Below are 19,002 nucleotides of genomic sequence, written 5' to 3' on the forward strand. Positions count from 1 at the left end.
GCCTCACAGCGCCAGAGACCCGGGTTCAATTCCCACCTCAGGTGACTGTCTGTGCGGAGTTTGCACATTCTCCCCGTGTCTGCGTGGGTTTTTCCTGGGTGCTCCGGGTTCCTCCCACAGTCCAAAGATGTGCAGGTCAGGTGAATTGGCCATGCTAAATTGCCCATAGTGTAGGGTCTGGTTGGGTTGCGCTTCGGAGGGTCGGTGTGGACATGTTGGGCCGAAGGGCCTGTTTCCACACTATAAGTAATCTAATCTAATCTAATCTAAATGAACCAACTCTGGGAAGAGATATCCGTGACCAAATGACCTTTGTCAAGAGATTGGGATGATATACAACACTGGCAACAGACCTTAATACACAAGGTGCGCACGTACGTTCTCAGTGCCACTTACAAGAGATCTCTTGGTGCAGTTTTTAACAGTATCCGAATAAACCTCCATCCTCCACTTCCCAGATAAATGCCAAAGCTTGCAGCTATAGTCCAGGTCCAGGAAACGCCAAAGAGCTGCATCAATCCCAGAGATCCCAGGGACACGCTGCAACTAGCCACACTGTGCATCCTTCCTAGAAATTGCCTGTTAAATACAAAAAGAGCCCATTGTTAATTATCTGATGTTATCATGTCCTTATTGAAACAAAATAATTCTTATGGGATCTGACAGGGTAAATGTGGAAAGGTTGCTTCCCCTCATGGTTTGGAGGAGCCGGTGTTGGACTGGGGTGGACAAAGTTAAAAATCACACAGCACCAGGTTATAGTCCAACAGGTTTATTTGGAAGCACTAGCTTTCGGAGCGCTGCTCCTCCACACCCACCTGATGAAGGAACAGCGCTCCGAAAGCTAGTGCTTCCAAATAAACCTGTTGGACTATAACCTGGTGCTGTGTGACTTTTAACTTTCCCCTAATGATTAGCCTAGACCCAGACGGTATATCCGGAGAGTAAGTTAGGGCTGAGATGAGGAGGAATTTCTTCTCTCAGCGATGAGTCTTTGGAATTCTGTATCACAGAGGGCTGTTGAGGCTGGGTTGTAGATATATTTAAGGTTGAGATAGGCAGATTTTGAATCAGTGAGGAATCTGCGTGGATTTCCTCCCACAATCCAAAGATGTGCAGGTCAGGTGCATTGGCCGTGCTAAATTGTCCCTAGTGTTAGGTGCATTAGTCAGAGGGAAATGGGTCTGGGTGGGTTACTCTTCGGACGGTCGGTGTGGACTGGTTGGGCCGAAGGGCCTGTTTCCACACTGTAGGGAGTCTAAAAAAAAATTCAAGAGTTAGAGGGAAATGGAGGAAAGTGGAGTGAAGGATTATGAAATCAGCCATGATCACGGTGAATGAAAGAGCAGACCTGATGGGCTGAATGGTCTCTCTTTGCTCCTGTGTTATGTCTAACAACGAAGCTCAGAAATATTTGCACGAAGGGTTACAATAAGGTTTTAATATCAATATTCACTGCCAGTTGGTTATTGGAGGAATTGCAAGTTTAGCAGGTTCATGTCAGTGTTACCAGTTCAAACAACATTAGAGTTCTCCTTGGAACTAAGGGCAACTCAGCAAATCTGTAAATGTCCCATCACATCAGGCATGGGCCATCCTGTGTAAACTACCTGAAATAAACAGGTCCACTCATCAATATTGTATGCAACTGGCCCTTTGTGGGCCTGAAAACCCTGCCCCAATTTTAAATAGAAGGACCAAATCTTGCCCCTGCAATTAGTCCTTGGACATTCCCAGCCCAAGCTGCCCTCTCTTTCTCAGCACTAACATTGGCTGCCAAAGACATTTCCTGATATTGAGGCTGTCCTCTATAATGCCGGCTTTCCAGCTCTGAACTCAAGCTCGTTGAATTCGGAGACTGTCCTTTCTCACTTGGGTAAGGTCCAGGAGTTAAAGCAACCCTGATCTCACACTGAAAGCTCCACAGGCTGCTGAGAGTGCTACAGTATGGAGTTCAAACACAAGAAATGGGAGGTCACTCTTTGAGCCTGCTCAGCCAATAAGACCCAGGTTGACTCCTTACCTCATCTTCAGTTTTGTGCAATATTCCCAAATCCTACGTATTTCCTCTGTAGCTAAAAAAAAACCTAAATGATCTCTCCTACCGAACACACACAGCCACAGAATGTTAGACTAGAATACACCAACCTGACCATGTTTTGCAATCCCCTTCCTTATCAGAACATAGATAAACTTCATAATTCTGGCAGAGGGAAGACATTGGCAATAAAATATTAACTAGCTTATTTAACTGTTAGGCAACTAAATATTTAGCTACAGCACTACGCCTGTGTAGAAATGGTCTGGCTGCAATTCCTTTTTTCCTGATTCTGGGTGAAATGCCTAATGTTCTCTTTATCCTGGATGCCACCTCTCAGTCAGATGATTGCTCCAGAGAACGGAATCTCCCGTGCAGTACTGAAGTACTGGTCAGTCAGAGGAACCATCTTTCAGGTGAGGCACTAAAACAAGACCTCTTAATTGGACATAAATACCCTGTGGCACGATTTCTAGGGAGAGAAAGGAGTCCTCCTCAGCTTCTGACCAATATCTAGCCCTCGACAAACATCACAAGTCAAGACTGGTCGGACATTACCTGATCGCTTGCTGTACAATGTCACACTGTACAACAGTGGCTTCATTTTATCTATTTGATTGAACATAAAGTGCTTTGTGATGTACTGGGATCGTGAATGATGCTATAGAAATGTAAATCTTCTTTGCTTCTTTTTAAGCCTTACATAACATGCACCATTACATGGCTTTGGCTCAATAAGGTCTGGAAGGACAAAAGGAAACATAGTTTTTTCTAAACACTCCATGTTTGTCCCAGTACACAGCTACTTTGGGATGGTGGTGCAAACTACACACAAGATTTTAGGAAGTCATTAGCGGAACTGTCCATTCTCATTCCTCGGTAGGTAACTCAACATGGTTCCTTCAATGTACAGCCATCTCTCTGCAATGGCGTTCAGATTATGCATTTTTCTCTATGTTTGAGCTGTCACTTTATCTGTGTTGTTACGAATGCTGAGTACATTCAAACACTGAACCTGTAGTTCTGTGGTTCAAAGCAAACCATCAACCAGAATATAAAAGCAAAACCGCCAATCTAGAAAGAATGCCCACCGGAAAATCACCTAACCCAATCAGGGAGTGCACGTATGCACTGACTAACTAGATTCAGCACACATTTCAGGAACAGTAAAAATAGAGTTGTTGTACGGAGGTAGAATTGAGGGGAAAGAAGGAACAGCGTTACAACTGAGCAACAGGCAAGCTGTTTACTTAGATCCTGTCGCCATCAAATTACCTACTTTGCCAGTTCTCGAAAATGCTCAGTGTTCCTCAAACCGCTCCCACAAACCAACATGATTTACTGGTGCCTCCCTGGTTTTAAAAAAATGCTGCACCGTGAGACTGAATCATTGAAGAGGTTCTATTAGTCATTGGGGGAGGGAATATCCATTACATTGACTTTGTGCAGTCTGACTGTTTAATATACTCCACAATAGAAACCCAAAACAGGACCTCTCACTGTTTGAACAAAACCTACCTCTTTGACCAAGCTTTTGGTGACTGGGTTCTAACATCCCATGAGGCTGGGTGGCATATCTTGTTTCATCATGCTTTTGTGAACTGTCTTGAAGCGTTTAATTAGATTGAAGAAATGAATACAAGTTACAGCTGTTGCTCACAGGATTCAGCATAGTATATCATTTGAAAATAAAATTCAATAACTGAACGATGGAGCTTCTTACACAAGAGACAATTCAATCCATTACGCCCGTGTCATCTCTCTGAAAGAACTTAGTCACAAAGCACTCCACCCTCGAATCCTTGCAAATACTTTCCTTTTCAAGTATTCATCCTGTTCACTTTTAAAAGCTATTCTTCCATCAGCTTCCAGGCTGCACATTCCAGATCATGACAACTTGCTGCTCATTCTCATTTCCCTCTGGTCCCTCGGTTAATCGCTTTAAAGTTGTATCCACTGGTTACCCACGTTGTTCTTTCTTCTGATTTTCCTTCAAACATCCCCTTCAATCTTTGCTGTTCTTGAGAGAATTATTCCAAACTTTCGTAGGCTCCGAGCTCACTCACCCGTGTGCCACCAAGTGATTTAGGCTGTGCCAGAGTCCCAATGTCACGATTCCTTGCCCATTTTTTTACCAGATGCTTTTGAGGTCCCGTTCCCACCCACTGAGCCTGATTTTCTGGCACCATTCAGTCTCCTGATCCAACTAGCACCAATCAAAAATCCCCCTGACCGACCTGACAACTGAGACAGTATAGCGCACCATTCCACAACAAGCATTGCACACAAAATAAAATCACTCAAGGGATTAGAAAGCTCCATTGTCTCAATCTTTGGAACAGTCTTCATTTGAAACGTGGAGGGTTTTATGGGTCGTGATTGAAATGGGAGGGCACCCTCCCTTCATCTCAAATGGTCAATTTAAATATTTAACAATTTAGAATTATTCTTTCATCATTGTTACGCATTTACATTAAGCAATAAGAAAACAGGTAATTGAGTTCACTTCTCTACATTAAAATACGGTACAAACATTTTCAAGTGAAAAGCTGTTTTAGCTAAGAGAAGCTCAGAATCAACAACTCACCAGATCTGTAACAACGGTTTAGGAATTTCCCAGCACACAGAATCTGAACTGCAAACCAACGAGAATTTCTTTGCTGGAAACAATTTCTTTTTAATGTTCAGTTGGGATTCCTGGACGAAACAAGTTCACATCGAAAGCAAGGAGATCTCACCTCCCATTAGCATGCAGCAACTTTCCTGTTTTGATCTGTTTCACTGTACACAAAGATAGCTCATTGTGGCTCTGTGGAGCAGCGCACAGGCAGTGTTCCAGCAAGGCTGCTGTTCCATTTTCAAACAAGTGCTCCACTCACTGGAAACCTCTCAGAGAACCACAAAGTTCTCTGTTAGCTCCTCCCCATCGCCATTCACGGGGGCAGGCGCAGATCAATTGGCAGAAAAAAAACCTCAAATCCAAATAGATTCTATAGGTGATTACTTCAAAAAGAGCCGTTTTCAAGAATAAACTGTGCAGAATCCCATCGATTTGAATGCTCTCTCTGCTAATGAATGCCAAAGAAACTGACCTCAGGATAGTTCCAGCTCTAAGTGACACATAATAGGATCAGGTGACAAAAGATATGCACCAAAGGTTTCAGAATAACCCACAGGTTAACACACAGTCTTTTGTTACATAAAATATAGGGGAAGATTACGATTAAGAGAACTCTTATCTAAACTTTAAACTGATCAAGTTGACCAATGTTAGCTCTGGGGAATGGCACCTTCTGCAATTACAGGAATCTAATGCAATGCTTAAGTGAAGCAATCAAATATTTTCATAATATTACAGCAATCTTTCAATATGAATGTTTCCATCATCACATATTCCTACACATGGGGACGCAAAGGTATTTCCCAACAAGACAAGCGACGCTCGGCTTTTCATCGAAGCAAGTCAAAGTCCCAGACAACTATGTTGAGAAGATATACTGGACAGAAACGTATAACTGCACCATAAAATGCACAGAACACCTGGTTCACAATCCTAATCAATCTTATCGGTAGACATGGCCTGAACTGGAGACTTTTGTTGAGAATCCAGGTGAAAGACAACACCATTGGCTAGGATTACAGAACAAAAGCTGAGGAAATGAAGCTCTGGTAGCGGGATATAAATCACAAGTTTTATGAAGTTTGTAAATCTGTTAAAGAATAAGCTGAAACAGAATACGGTGCAATTCATTTCTGACCATAACAAGGAGGAAGCATACATAAGCATTACAGAATATATCCACAGTTCAGAAGATATTAAGACTGGAAAGAGAAGAAAATGCACCATAGTCTTATCTATTTTCTTCACAAAATAAAAATTGCTGAGATCTGGGAAGCAAGCCAGCAAGGCAACAGACAATATATATTAGTGAACAATATATATTACCTGGGATGGACAAGTGAGAATCTCTAGAAGTGAGACTTGAGGTGCAAAAAAAGGCAAAGAACTAGTGAAGCAATAATACTGAATGCAGAGGTCAGCATGCAGTTTCTGGGTGTGTAATCAATTACTCACAGCTCCCTCAGACATTCAAGTCAGCAAAATATGATCAGAAAGAAACGAGACAGGTTCCAACATTCACTTCAACACAAACTGCAAGGCACATTGCAGTAAGAGTACAATATGCACCCCTAAACCAAAATCAAGCGACAAAACTCACAGTTCACACGGGAATATCAAACATGGGATGGGGGGGGGGGGAAGCGTGGTAAAGGAGGCCAGAGTAGTGGTGCTTAACAATCTTGGCAGAGAAAGAAACTTCTCAGAAACTGGGGAAGGAGGAGATAGAATTCAGGGGCAGTAGGAAGGGGAACTATCAAGGATGGGGAGAAGGGATTCAGTGATGGAGTGATCACTAATGGCTGGGTGTGGTGGGGGTGCGGGGGTGATGGGAGGAATCAGAGATGAGGGTGGTGTGGGATCAGTGATGGGGAGGGGGGTCAGTGATGGGGGGGGATCAGTGATGGGGAGGGGGGTCAGTGATGGGGGGGGATCAGTGATGGGGGGGATCAGTGATGGGGAGGGTCAGTGATGGGGGCAGAGGGGGTCAGTGATGGGGGGGTCAGTGATGGGGGGGGTCAGTGATGGGGGCAGAGGGGGTCAGTGAAGGGGGGTCAGTGATGGGGGGAAGGGGAGTCAGTGATGGGGGGGGTCAGTGATGGGGGGATCAGTGATGGGGGCAGAGGGGGTCAGTGAAGGGGGGGTCAGTGATGGGGGGGTCAGTGATGGGGGGGTCAGTGATGGGGGGGTCAGTGATGGGGGGGAAGGGGAGTCAGTGATGGGGAGGAAGGGGAGTCAGTGATGGGGAGGGGGGGGTCAGTGATGGGGGAGGGGGGGGTCAGTGATGGGGGAGGGGGGGGTCAGTGATGGGGGAGGGGGGGGTCAGTGATGGGGGAGGGGGGGTCCGTGATGGGGGAGGGGGGGTCCGTGATGGGGGAGGGGGGGTCCGTGATGGGGGAGGGGGGGTCAGTGATGGGGGAGGGGGGGTCAGTGATGGGGGAGGGGGGGTCAGTGATGGGGGAGGGGGGGTCAGTGATGGGGGAGGGGGGTCAGTGATGGGGAGAGGAGGGGGTCAGTGATGGGGAGAGGAGGGGGTCAGTGATGGAGAGAGGAGGGGGTCAGTGATGGGGGCAGAGGGGGTCAGTGAAGGGGGGGGAGGGGAGTCAGTGATGGGGAGGAAGGGGAGTCAGTGATGGGGGAGGGGGGGTCCGTGATGGGGGAGGGGGGGTCCGTGATGGGGGAGGGGGGGTCCGTGATGGGGGAGGGGGGGTCCGTGATGGGGGAGGGGGGGTCCGTGATGGGGGAGGGGGGGTCCGTGATGGGGGAGGGGGGGTCCGTGATGGGGGAGGGGGGGTCCGTGATGGGGGAGGGGGGGGGGGGTCAGTGATGGGGGAGGGTGGGTCAGTGATGGGGGAGGTGGGGTCAGTGATGGGGGAGGTGGGGTCAGTGATGGGGGAGGTGGGGTCAGTGATGGGGAAAGGAGGGGGGTCAGTGATGGGGGGGTCAGTGATGGGGGGGGTCAGTGATGGGGGCAGAGGGGGTCAGTGAAGGGGGGTCAGTGATGGGGGGGGAGGGGAGTCAGTGATGGGGAGGGGAGGTCAGTGATGGGGGAGGGGGAGGGTCAGTGATGGGGGAGGGGAGGTCAGTGATGGGGGAGGGGGGGGTCAGTGATGGGGGAGGGGGGGGTCAGTGATGGGGGAGGGGGGGGGTCAGTGATGGGGGAGGGGGGGTCAGTGATGGGGGAGGGGGGGCTCCGTGATGGGGGAGGGGGGGCTCCGTGATGGGGGAGGGGGGGGTCCGTGATGGGGGAGGGGGGGTCCGTGATGGGGGAGGGGGGTCCGTGATGGGGGAGGGGAGGGGGGTCCGTGATGGGGGAGGGGGGGTCAGTGATGCGGGAGGGGGGGGTCAGTGATGGGGGAGGGGGGGCCCGTGATGGGGGAGGGGGGGGCCCGTGATGGGGGAGGGGGGGCCCGTGATGGGGGAGGGGGGGGTCCGTGATGGGGGAGGGGGGGTCCGTGATGGGGGAGGGGGGGTCCGTGATGGGGGAGGGGGGGATCCGTGATGGGGGAGGGGGGGATCCGTGATGGGGGAGGGGGGGATCCGTGATGGGGGGGGGGGGGGTCAGTGATGGGGGAGGGGGGGGTCAGTGATGGAGGAGGGGGGGGTCAGTGATGGGGGAGGGGGGGGGGGTCAGTGATGGGGGAGGGGAGGGTCAGTGATGGGGGAGGGGGGGTCAGTGATGGGGGAGGGGGGGGTCAGTGATGGGGGAGGGGGGGTCAGTGATGGGGAGGGGGGGGGTCAGTGATGGGGAGGAGGGTCAGTGATGGGGGAGGGGGTCAGTGATGGGGGAGGGGGGGTCAGTGATGGGGAGGGGGGGGTCAGTGATGGGGGAGGGGGGTCAGTGATGGGGGAGGGGGGTCAGTGATGGGGGAGGGGGGTCAGTGATGGGGGAGGGGAGGGGGGGTGACATTGATGGGGGGTGGGTCAGTGATGGGAAGAGTGTCAGTGATGGGGGAGGGGGGTCAGTGATGGGGGAGGGGGGCCAGTGATGGGGGAGGGGGGCCAGCGATGGGGGCGGGGGGGTCAGCGACGGGGGCGGGGGGTCAGCGACGGGGGCGGGGGGGTCAGCGACGGGGGCGGGGGGTCAGCGACGGGGGCGGGGGGTCAGCGACGGGGGCGGGGGGTCAGCGACGGGGGCGGGGGGTCAGCGACGGGGGCGGGGGGGTCAGCGACGGGGGGCGGGGGGTCAGCGACGGGGGCGGGGGGTCAGCGACGGGGGCGGGGGGGTCAGCGACGGGGGCGGGGGGTCAGCGACGGGGGCGGGGGGTCAGCGACGGGGGCGGGGGGTCAGCGACGGGGGCGGGGGGGTCAGCGACGGGGGCGGGGGGGGTCAGCGACGGGGGCGGGGGGGGTCAGCGACGGGGGCGGGGGGGGTCAGCGATGGGGGCGGGGGGGTCAGCGATGGGGGCGGGGGGTCAGCGATGGGGGCGGGGGTCAGCGATGGGGGCGGGGGGTCAGCGATGGGGGCGGGGGGGTCAGCGATGGGGGCGGGGGGTCAGCGATGGGGGTGGGGGGTCAGGGATGGGGGTGGGGGGGTCAGGGATGGGGGTGGGGGGTCAGTGATGCGGGTGGGGGGTCAGTGATGCGGAGGGGGGGTCAGTGATGCGGAGGGGGGGGGGTCAGTGATGCGGAGGGGGGGGTCAGTCATGCGGAAGGGCGGGGGTCAGTGATGCGGAGGGGGGGTCAGTGATGCGGAGGGGGGTCAGTGATGCGGAGGGGGGAGTCAGTGATGCGGAGGGGGGGGGTCAGTGATGCGGAGGGGGGTCAGTGATGCGGAGGGGGGTCAGTGATGCGGAGGGGGGAGTCAGTGATGCGGAGGGGGGGGGTCAGTGATGCGGAGGGGGGTCAGTGATGCGGAGGGGGGGGGTCAGTGATGCGGAGGGGGGGTCAGTGATGCGGAGGGGGGGTCAGTGATGCGGAGGGGGGGTCAGTGATGCGGAGGGGGGGGTCAGTGATGCGGAGGGGGGGGTCAGTGATGCGGGGGGGGGGTCAGTGATGCGGGGGGGGTCAGTGATGCGGAGGGGGGGTCAGTGATGGGGAGGGGGGTCAGTGATGGGGGAGGGAGGTTAGTGATGGGGGGGTCAGTGATGAGAGGGGCCTGTGATGGGGAGCGGGGTCAGTAATGGGGGAGGGAGGTCAGTGATGGGGGAGGGGGGTCAGTGATGGGGGAGGGGGGGGGTCAGTGATGCAGAAGGGGGAGTCAGTGATGCAGAAGGGGGAGTCAGTGATGCGGAAGGGGGAGTCAGTGATGGCGGGGTCAGTGATGGGGGAGGGGGGGGTCAGTGATGCGGGAGGGGGGAGTCAGTGATGGGGGAGAAGGTGGGTCAGTGATCGGGGACGGGGGTCAGTGCTGGGGGGAAGGGGATCAGTGATTGGCGGAAGGAAGGTCAGTGAATGGGAGAAGGGGGTCAGTGATGGGGGAAGCGGGGTCAGTGATGGGGGAAGCGGGGTCAGTGATGGGGGAAGCGGGGTCAGTGATGGGGGGAAGGGGGGTCAGTGATGGGGGGAAGGGGGGTCAGTGGTGGGGGGAAGGGGGGTCAGTGATGGGGGAAGGGGGGTCAGTGATGGGGGGAAGGGGGGTCAGTGATGGGGGGAAGGGGGGTCAGTGATGGGGGGAAGGGGGTGTCAGTGATGGGGGGAAGGGGGGGTCAGTGATGGGGGGGAAGGGGGGTCAGTAATGGGGGGAAGGGGGGGTCAGTAATGGGGGGAAGGGGGGGTCAGTAATGGGGGGAAGGAGGGTCAGTAATGCGGGGAAGGGGGGTCAGTAATGGGGGGAAGGGGGCTCAGTAATGGGGGAAAGAGGGGGGTCAGTGATGGGGAGGGGGGTCAGTGACAGGGGAGTCAGTGACGGGGGGGTCAGTGACGGGGGGGTCAGTGACGGGGGGTCAGTGACGGGGGGTCAGTGACGGGGGGTCAGTGACGGGGGGTCAGTGACGGGGGGTCAGTGATGGGGGTGGGGGGTCAGTGATGGGGGTGGGGGGTCAGTGATGCGGAGGGGGAGTCAGTGATGCGGAGGGGGGGGGGGTCAGTGATGCGGAGGGGGGAGTCAGTGATGCGGAGGGGGGGGTCAGTGATGCGGAGGGGGGGGTCAGTGATGCGGAGGGGGAGTCAGTGATGCGGAGGGGGGGGGTCAGTGATGCGGAGGGGGGGTCAGTGATGCGGAGGGGGGGGTCAGTGATGCGGAGGGGGAGTCAGTGATGCGGAGGGGGGGGGGTCAGTGATGCGGAGGGGGGAGTCAGTGATGCGGAGGGGGGGTCAGTGATGCGGAGGGGGGGTCAGTGATGCGGAGGGGGGGGGGTCAGTGATGCGGAGGGGGGTCAGTGATGCGGAGGGGGGGGGGTCAGTGATGCGGAGGGGGGGGGGTCAGTGATGCGGAGGGGGAGTCAGTGATGCGGAGGGGGGGGGGTCAGTGATGCGGAGGGGGGGTCAGTGATGCGGAGGGGGGTCAGTGATGCGGAGGGGGGGTCAGTGATGCGGAGGGGGGTCAGTGATGCGGAGGGGGGTCAGTGATGCGGAGGGGGGTCAGTGATGCGGAGGGGGGTCAGTGATGCGGAGGGGGGTCAGTGATGCGGAGGGGGGTCAGTGATGCGGAGGGGGGTCAGTGATGCGGAGGGGGGGGTCAGTGATGCGGAGGGGGGTCAGTGATGCGGAGGGGGGTCAGTGATGCGGAGGGGGGGTCAGTGATGCGGAGGGGGGGTCAGTGATGCGGAAGGGGGAGTCAGTGATGCGGAGGGGGGGTCAGTGATGCGGAAGGGGGAGTCAGTGATGGCGGGGTCAAGATGGGGGAGGGGGGTCAGTGATGGGGGAGGGGGGTTAGTGATGGGGGAGGGGGGTCAGTGATGGGGGAGGGGGGTCAGTGATGCGGAGGGGGGGGTCAGTGATGCGGAGGGGGGGTCAGTGATGCGGAGGGGGGGTCAGTGATGCGGAGGGGGGGTCAGTGATGCGGAGGGGGGGTCAGTGATGCGGAGGGGGGGTCAGTGATGCGGAGGGGGGGGTCAGTGATGCGGAGGGGGGGGTCAGTGATGCGGAGGGGGGGTCAGTGATGCGGAGGGGGGGTCAGTGATGCGGAGGGGGGGTCAGTGATGCGGAGGGGGGGGGTCAGTGATGCGGAGGGGGGTCAGTGATGCGGAAGGGGGAGTCAGTGATGGCGGGGTCAAGATGGGGGAGGGGGGTCAGTGATGGGGGAGGGGGGTTAGTGATGGGGGGTCAGTGATGAGAGGGGCCTGTGATGGGGGAGGGGGGTCAGTGATGGGGGAGGGGGGTCAGTGATGGGGGAGGGGGGTCAGTGATGGGGGAGGGGGGTCAGTGATGGGGGAGGGGGGTCAGTGATGGGGGAGGGGGGTCAGTGATGGGGGAGGGGGGTCAGTGATGGGGGGGGGGGTCAGTGATGGGGGGGGGGGTCAGTGATGGGGGAGGGGGGTCAGTGATGGGGGAGGGGGGTCAGTGATGGGGGAGGGGGTCAGTGATGGGGGAGGGGGTCAGTGATGGGGGAGGGGGTCAGTGATGGGGGAGGGGGGTCAGTGATGGGGGAGGGGGGTCAGTGATGGGGGAGGGGGGTCAGTGATGGGGGAGGGGGGTCAGTGATGGGGGAGGGGGGTCAGTGATGCGGAGGGGGGGGTGAGTGATGCGGAAGGGGGAGTCAGTGATGGCGGGGTCAAGATGGGGGAGGGGGGACAGTGATGGGGAAGGGGGGTTAGTGATGGGGGGTCAGTGATGAGAGGGGCCTGTGATGGGGAGGGGGGTCAGTGATGGGGGAGGGGGGTCAGTGATGGGGGAGGGGGGTCAGTGATGGGGGAGGGGGGGTCAGTGATGGGGGAGGGGGGTCAGTGATGGGGGAGGGGGGTGAGTGATGCGGAAGGGGGAGTCAGTGATGGTGGGGTCAGAGATGGGGGAGGAGGGTCAGTGATGGGGGAGGGGGGTTAGTGATGGGGGGGTCAGTGATGAGAGGGGCCTGTGATGGGGAGGGGGGAGGGGGGTCAGTAATGGGGGAGGGGGTCAGTGATGGGGGAGGGGGTCAGTGATGGGGGAGGGGGTCAGTGATGGGGGAGGGAGTCAGTGATGGGGGAGGGGGGGTCAGTGATGGGGGAGGGGGGGTCAGTGATGGGGGAGGGTGTCAGTGATGGGGGAGAAGGTGGGTCAGTGATGGGGGACGGGGGTGCAGTGATGGGGGGAAGGGGATCAGTGATTGGCGGAAGGGAGGTCAGTGATGGGCGGAAGGGAGGTCAGTGATGGGCGGAAGGGAGGTCAGTGAATGGGGGAAGGGAGGTCAGTGATGGGGGGGAAGGGAGCTCAGTGATGGGGGGGAAGGGAGCTCAGTGATGGGGGGGAAGGGAGCTCAGTGATGGGGGGAAGGGAGCTCAGTGATGGGGGGAAGGGAGCTCAGTGATGGGGGGAAGGGAGTCAGTGATGGGTGGGAAGGGGGGTCAGTGATGGGTGGGAAGGGGGGTCAGTGATGGGTGGGAAGGGGGGTCAGTGATGGGTGGGAAGGGGGGTCAGTGATGGTGGGGAAGGGGGGTCAGTGATGGTGGGGAAGGGGGGTCAGTGATGGTGGGGAAGGGGGGTCAGTGATGGTGGGGAAGGGGGGTCAGTGATGGTGGGGAAGGGGGGTCAGTGATGGTGGGGGAAGGGGGGTCAGTGATGGTGGGGGAAGGGGGGTCAGTGATGGGGGAAGCGGGGTCAGTGATGGGGGAAGCGGGGTCAGTGATGGGGGGAAGGGGGGTCAGTAATGGGGGGGAAGGGGGGTCAGTAATGGGGGGGAAGGGGGGTCAGTAATGGGGGGGAAGGGGGGGTCAGTAATGGGGGGGAAGGGAGGGGTCAGTGATTGGTGGAAGGGGGGTCAGTAATGGGGGAGAGGGGGGTCAGTGATGGGGAGGGGGGTCAGTGATGGGGGAGTCAGTGATGGGGGAGTCAGTGATGGGGGAGTCAGTGATGGGGGAGTCAGTGATGGGGGAGTCAGTGATGGGGGAGTCAGTGATGGGGGAGTCAGTGATGGGGGAGTCAGTGATGGGGGAGTCAGTGGGGGAGTCAGTGATGGGGGAGTCAGTGATGGGGGAGTCAGTGATGGGGGAGTCAGTGATGGGGGAGTCAGTGATGGGGGAGTCAGTGATGGGGGAGTCAGTGATGGGGGAGTCAGTGATGGGGGAGTCAGTGATGGGGGAGTCAGTGATGGGGGAGTCAGTGATGGGGGAGTCAGTGATGGGGGAGTCAGTGATGGGGGAGTCAGTGATGGGGGAGTCAGTGATGGGGGAGTCAGTGATGGGGGAGTCAGTGATGGGGGAGTCAGTGATGGGGGGGTCAGTGATGGGGGGGTCAGTGATGGGGGGGTCAGTGATGGGGGGGTCAGTGATGGGGGGGTCAGTGATGGGGGGGTCAGTGATGGGGGGGTCAGTGATGGGGGGGGTCAGTGATGGGGGGGTCAGTGATGGGGGGGGTCAGTGATGGGGGGGGGTCAGTGATGGGGGGGGTCAGTGATGGGGGGGGTCAGTGATGGGGGGGGTCAGTGATGGGGGGGGTCAGTGATGGGGGGGTCAGTGATGGGGGGGTCAGTGATGGGGGGGTCAGTGATGGGGGGGTCAGTGATGGGGGGGTCAGTGATGGGGGGGTCAGTGATGGGGGGTCAGTGATGGGGGGGTCAGTGATGGGGGGGTCAGTGATGGGGGGGTCAGTGATGGGGGGGTCAGTGATGGGGGGGGTCAGTGATGGGGGGGTCAGTGATGGGGGGGTCAGTGATGGGGGGGTCAGTGATGGGGGGGTCAGTGATGGGGGGGTCAGTGATGGGGGGTCAGTGATGGGGGGGTCAGTGATGGGGGGGTCAGTGATGGGGGGGTCAGTGATGGGGGGGTCAGTGATGGGGGGTCAGTGATGGTGGGGAAGGGGGGTCAGTGATGGTGGGGGAAGGGGGGTCAGTGATGGTGGGGGAAGGGGGGTCAGTGATGGGGGAAGCGGGGTCAGTGATGGGGGAAGCGGGGTCAGTGATGGGGGAAGCGGGGTCAGTGATGGGGGAAGCGGGGTCAGTAATGGGGGAAGGGGGGTCAGTAATGGGGGGAAGGGGGGTCAGTAATGGGGGGGAAGGGGGGTCAGTAATGGGGGGGAAGGGGGGGGGTCAGTGATTGGGGGAAGGGGGGGGTCAGTAATTGGGGAGAGGGGGGTCAGTGATGGGGAGGGGGGTCAGTGATGGGGGAGTCAGTGATGGGGGAGTCAGTGATGGGGGGGTCAGTGATGGGGGGGTCAGTGATGGGGGGGGTCAGTGATGGGGGGGTCAGTGATGGGGGGGTCAGTGATGGGGGGGTCAGTGATGGGGGGGTCAGTGATGGGGGGGGTCAGTGATGGGGGGGGTCAGTGATGGGGGGGTCAGTGATGGGGGGGGTCAGTGATGGGGGGGTCAGTGATGGGGGGGGTCAGTGATGGGGGGGTCAGTGATGGGGGGGTCAGTGATGGGGGGGTCAGTGATGGGGGGGTCAGTGATGGGGGGGTCAGTGATGGGGGGGTCAGTGATGGGGGTCAGTGATGGGGGGGTCAGTGTTGGGGGGGTCAGTGATGGGGGGGTCAGTGATGGGGGGGTCAGTGATGGTGGGGGTCAGTGATGGGGGGGTCAGTGATGGGGGGGTCAGTGATGGGGGGGTCAGTGATGGGGGGGTCAGTGATGGGGGTGGGGGGGTCAGTGATGGGGGGGTCAGTGATGGGGGGGTCAGTGATGGGGGGGTCAGTGATGGGGGGGTCAGTGATGGGGGGGTCAGTGATGGGGGTCAGTGATGGGGGGGGTCAGTGTTGGGGGGGTCAGTGATGGGGGGGTCAGTGATGGTGGGGGTCAGTGATGGGGGGGTCAGTGATGGGGGGTCAGTGATGGGGGGGTCAGTGATGGGGGGGTCAGTGATGGGGGTGGGGGGGTCAGCGATGGGGGGGTCAGTGATGGGGGTCAGTGATGGGGGGGTCAGTGTTGGGGGGGTCAGTGATGGGGGGGTCAGTGATGGTGGGGGTCAGTGATGGGGGGGGTCAGTGATGGGGGTGTCAGCGATGGGGGCGGGGGGGTCAGCGATGGGGGCGGGGGGGTCAGCGATGGGGGCGGGGGGGTCAGCGATGGGGGCGGGGGGGGTCAGCGATGGGGGCGGGGGGGTCAGCGATGGGGGCGGGGGGGTCAGCGATGGGGGCGGGGGGGTCAGCGATGGGGGCGGGGGGGTCAGCGATGGGCGCGGGGGGGTCAGCGATGGGCGCGGGGGGGGTCAGCGATGGGGGCGGGGGGGTCAGCGATGGGGGCGGGGGGGTCAGCGATGGGGGCGGGGGGGTCAGCGATGGGGGGCGGGGGGGGTCAGCGATGGGGGCGGGGGGTCAGCGATGGGGGCGGGGGGTCAGCGATGGGGGCGGGGGGTCAGCGATGGGGGCGGGGGGGGTCAGCGATGGGGGCGGGGGGGTCAGCGATGGGGGCGGGGGGGTCAGCGATGGGGGCGGGGGGGTCAGCGATGGGGGCGGGGGGGTCAGCGATGGGGGCGGGGGGGGTCAGCGATGGGGGCGGGGGGGTCAGCGATGGGGGCGGGGGGGTCAGCGATGGGGGCGGGGGGGTCAGCGATGGGGGGGGGGGTCAGCGATGGGGGCGGGGGGTCAGCGATGGGGGCGGGGGGTCAGCGATGGGGGCGGGGGGTCAGCGATGGGGGCGGGGGGTCAGCGATGGGGGCGGGGGGTCAGCGATGGGGGCGGGGGGTCAGCGATGGGGGCGGGGGGTCAGCGATGGGGGCGGGGGGTCAGCGATGGGGGCGGGGGGTCAGCGATGGGGGCGGGGGGTCAGCGATGGGGGTGGGGGGTCAGCGATGGGGGTGGGGGGTCAGGGATGGGGGTGGGGGGTCAGGGATGGGGGTGGGGGGTCAGTGATGCGGGTGGGGGGTCAGTGATGCGGAGGGGGGGTCAGTGATGCGGAGGGGGGGTCAGTGATGCGGAGGGGGGGGTCAGTGATGCGGAGGGGGGGTCAGTCATGCGGAAGGGCGGGGGTCAGTGATGCGGAGGGGGGGTCAGTGATGCGGAGGGGGGTCAGTGATGCGGAGGGGGGGGTCAGTGATGCGGAGGGGGGGGTCAGTGATGCGGGGGGGGAGTCAGTGATGCGGGGGGGGGGGTCAGTGATGCGGGGGGGGGGTCAGTGATGCGGAGGGGGGGTCAGTGATGCGGAGGGGGGTCAGTGATGCGGAGGGGGGTCAGTGATGCGGAGGGGGGTCAGTGATGCGGAGGGGGGGGTCAGTGATGCGGAGGGGGGGGTCAGTGATGCGGAGGGGGGGTCAGTGATGCGGAGGGGGGGTCAGTGATGCGGAGGGGGGGTCAGTGATGCGGAGGGGGGGTCAGTGATGCGGAGGGGGGGTCAGTGATGCGGAGGGGGGGTCAGTGATGCGGAGGGGGGGTCAGTGATGCGGGGGGGGGGTCAGTGATGCGGAGGGGGGGGGTCAGTGATGCGGGGGGGGGGTCAGTGATGCGGAGGGGGGGGTCAGTGATGCGGAGGGGGAGTCAGTGATGGTGGGGTCAGTGATGGGGAGGGGGGTCAGTGATGGGGGAGGGAGGTTAGTGATGGGGGGGTCAGTGATGAGAGGGGCCTGTGATGGGGAGCGGGGTCAGTAATGGGGGAGGGGGGTCAGTGATGGGGGAGGGGGGGGTCAGTGATGCAGAAGGGGGAGTCAGTGATGCGGAAGGGGGAGTCAGTGATGGCGGGGTCAGTGATGGGGGAGGGGGGGTCAGTGATGGGGGAGGGGGGGGTCAGTGATGCGGGAGGGGGGAGTCAGTGATGGGGGAGAAGGTGGGTCAGTGATCGGGGACGGGGGTCAGTGCTGGGGGGAAGGGGATCAGTGATTGGCGGAAGGAAGGTCAGTGAATGGGGGAAGGGGGTCAGTGATGGGGGAAGCGGGGTCAGTGATGGGGGAAGCGGGGTCAGTGATGGGGGAAGCGGGGTCAGTGATGGGGGGAAGGGGGGTCAGTGATGGGGGGAAGGGGGGTCAGTGATGGGGGGAAGGGGGGTCAGTGATGGGGGGAAGGGGGGTCAGTGATGGGGGGAAGGGGGGTCAGTGATGGGGGAAGGGGGGTCAGTGATGGGGGGAAGGGGGGTCAGTGATGGGGGGAAGGGGGGTCAGTGATGGGGGGAAGGGGGGGTCAGTGATGGGGGGGAAGGGGGGTCAGTAATGGGGGGAAGGGGGGGTCAGTAATGGGGGGAAGGGGGGTCAGTAATGCGGGGAAGGGGGGTCAGTAATGGGGGGAAGGGGGCTCAGTAATGGGGGAAAGAGGGGGGTCAGTGATGGGGAGGGGGGTCAGTGACAGGGGAGTCAGTGACGGGGGGGTCAGTGACGGGGGGGTCAGTGACGGGGGGTCAGTGACGGGGGGGTCAGTGACGGGGGGTCAGTGACGGGGGGTCAGTGACGGGGGGTCAGTGACGGGGGGTCAGTGATGGGGGTGGGGAGTCAGTGATGCGGAGGGGGGGTCAGTGATGCGGAGGGGGGGTCAGTGATGCGGAGGGGGAGTCAGTGATGCGGAGGGGGGGTCAGTGATGCGGAGGGGGGGGGTCAGTGATGCGGAGGGGGGAGTCAGTGATGCGGAGGGGGGGGGTCAGTGATGCGGAGGGGGGAGTCAGTGATGCGGAGGTGGGGTCAGTGATGCGGAAGGGGGAGTCAGTGATGGCGGGGTCAAGATGGGGGAGGGGGGTCAGTGATGGGGGAGGGGGGTTAGTGATGGGGGGTCAGTGATGAGAGGGGCCTGTGATGGGGAGGAGGGTCAGTGATGGGGGAGGGGGGTCAGTGATGCGGAGGGGGGGGGTCAGTGATGCGGAGGGGGGGTCAGTGATGCGGAGGGGGGAGTCAGTGATGCGGAGGGGGAGTCAGTGATGCGGAGGGGGGGTCAGTGATGCGGAGGGGGGGGGTCAGTGATGCGGAGGGGGGGGGTCAGTGATGCGGAGGGGGGGGTCAGTGATGCGGAGGGGGGTCAGTGATGCGGAGGGGGGTCAGTGATGCGGAGGGGGGTCAGTGATGCGGAGGGGGGGGTCAGTGATGCGGAGGGGGGGGGTCAGTGATGCGGAGGGGGGGTCAGTGATGCGGAGGGGGGAGTCAGTGATGCGGAGGGGGAGTCAGTGATGCGGAGGGGGGGTCAGTGATGCGGAGGGGGGGGGTCAGTGATGCGGAGGGGGGGGGTCAGTGATGCGGAGGGGGGGGTCAGTGATGCGGAGGGGGGTCAGTGATGCGGAGGGGGGGGTCAGTGATGCGGAGGGGGGGGTCAGTGATGCGGAGGGGGGGGTCAGTGATGCGGAGGGGGGGGTCAGTGATGCGGAGGGGGGTCAGTGATGCGGAGGGGGGTCAGTGATGCGGAGGGGGGGGTCAGTGATGCGGAG

General features: G+C 60.4%; 1 protein-coding gene across 4 annotated transcripts in view; it reads right to left on the reverse strand.

Moving 5' to 3' along the window:
* slc27a1a (solute carrier family 27 member 1a) overlaps positions 1-19,002 on the reverse strand; it is a 159,233-nt gene that overhangs the window by 121,032 nt on the left and 19,199 nt on the right. Inside the window, exons 1-2 of one of the 4 annotated variants that reach the window (XM_087983460.1) lie at positions 4,626-5,054; positions 397-579 (exon numbers count right to left, since the gene is read on the reverse strand). In XM_087983460.1, the coding sequence (XP_087839586.1) occupies positions 397-563 (167 nt within the window). In that variant the 5' untranslated portion in view covers positions 564-579; positions 4,626-5,054. Of the gene's footprint in view, positions 1-396; positions 580-3,317; positions 3,368-3,556; positions 4,136-4,625; positions 5,055-19,002 lie in introns of those variants that run through there. The other 3 variants (XM_087983461.1, XM_087983459.1, XM_087983462.1) reach the window with 3 other exon arrangements.

Source organism: Chiloscyllium plagiosum, unplaced genomic scaffold, assembly GCF_037043375.1.
Source record: "Chiloscyllium plagiosum isolate Xiang-an unplaced genomic scaffold, Cpla_swu_hap1 HiC_scaffold_45, whole genome shotgun sequence".
Taxonomy (NCBI): domain Eukaryota; kingdom Metazoa; phylum Chordata; class Chondrichthyes; order Orectolobiformes; family Hemiscylliidae; genus Chiloscyllium; species Chiloscyllium plagiosum.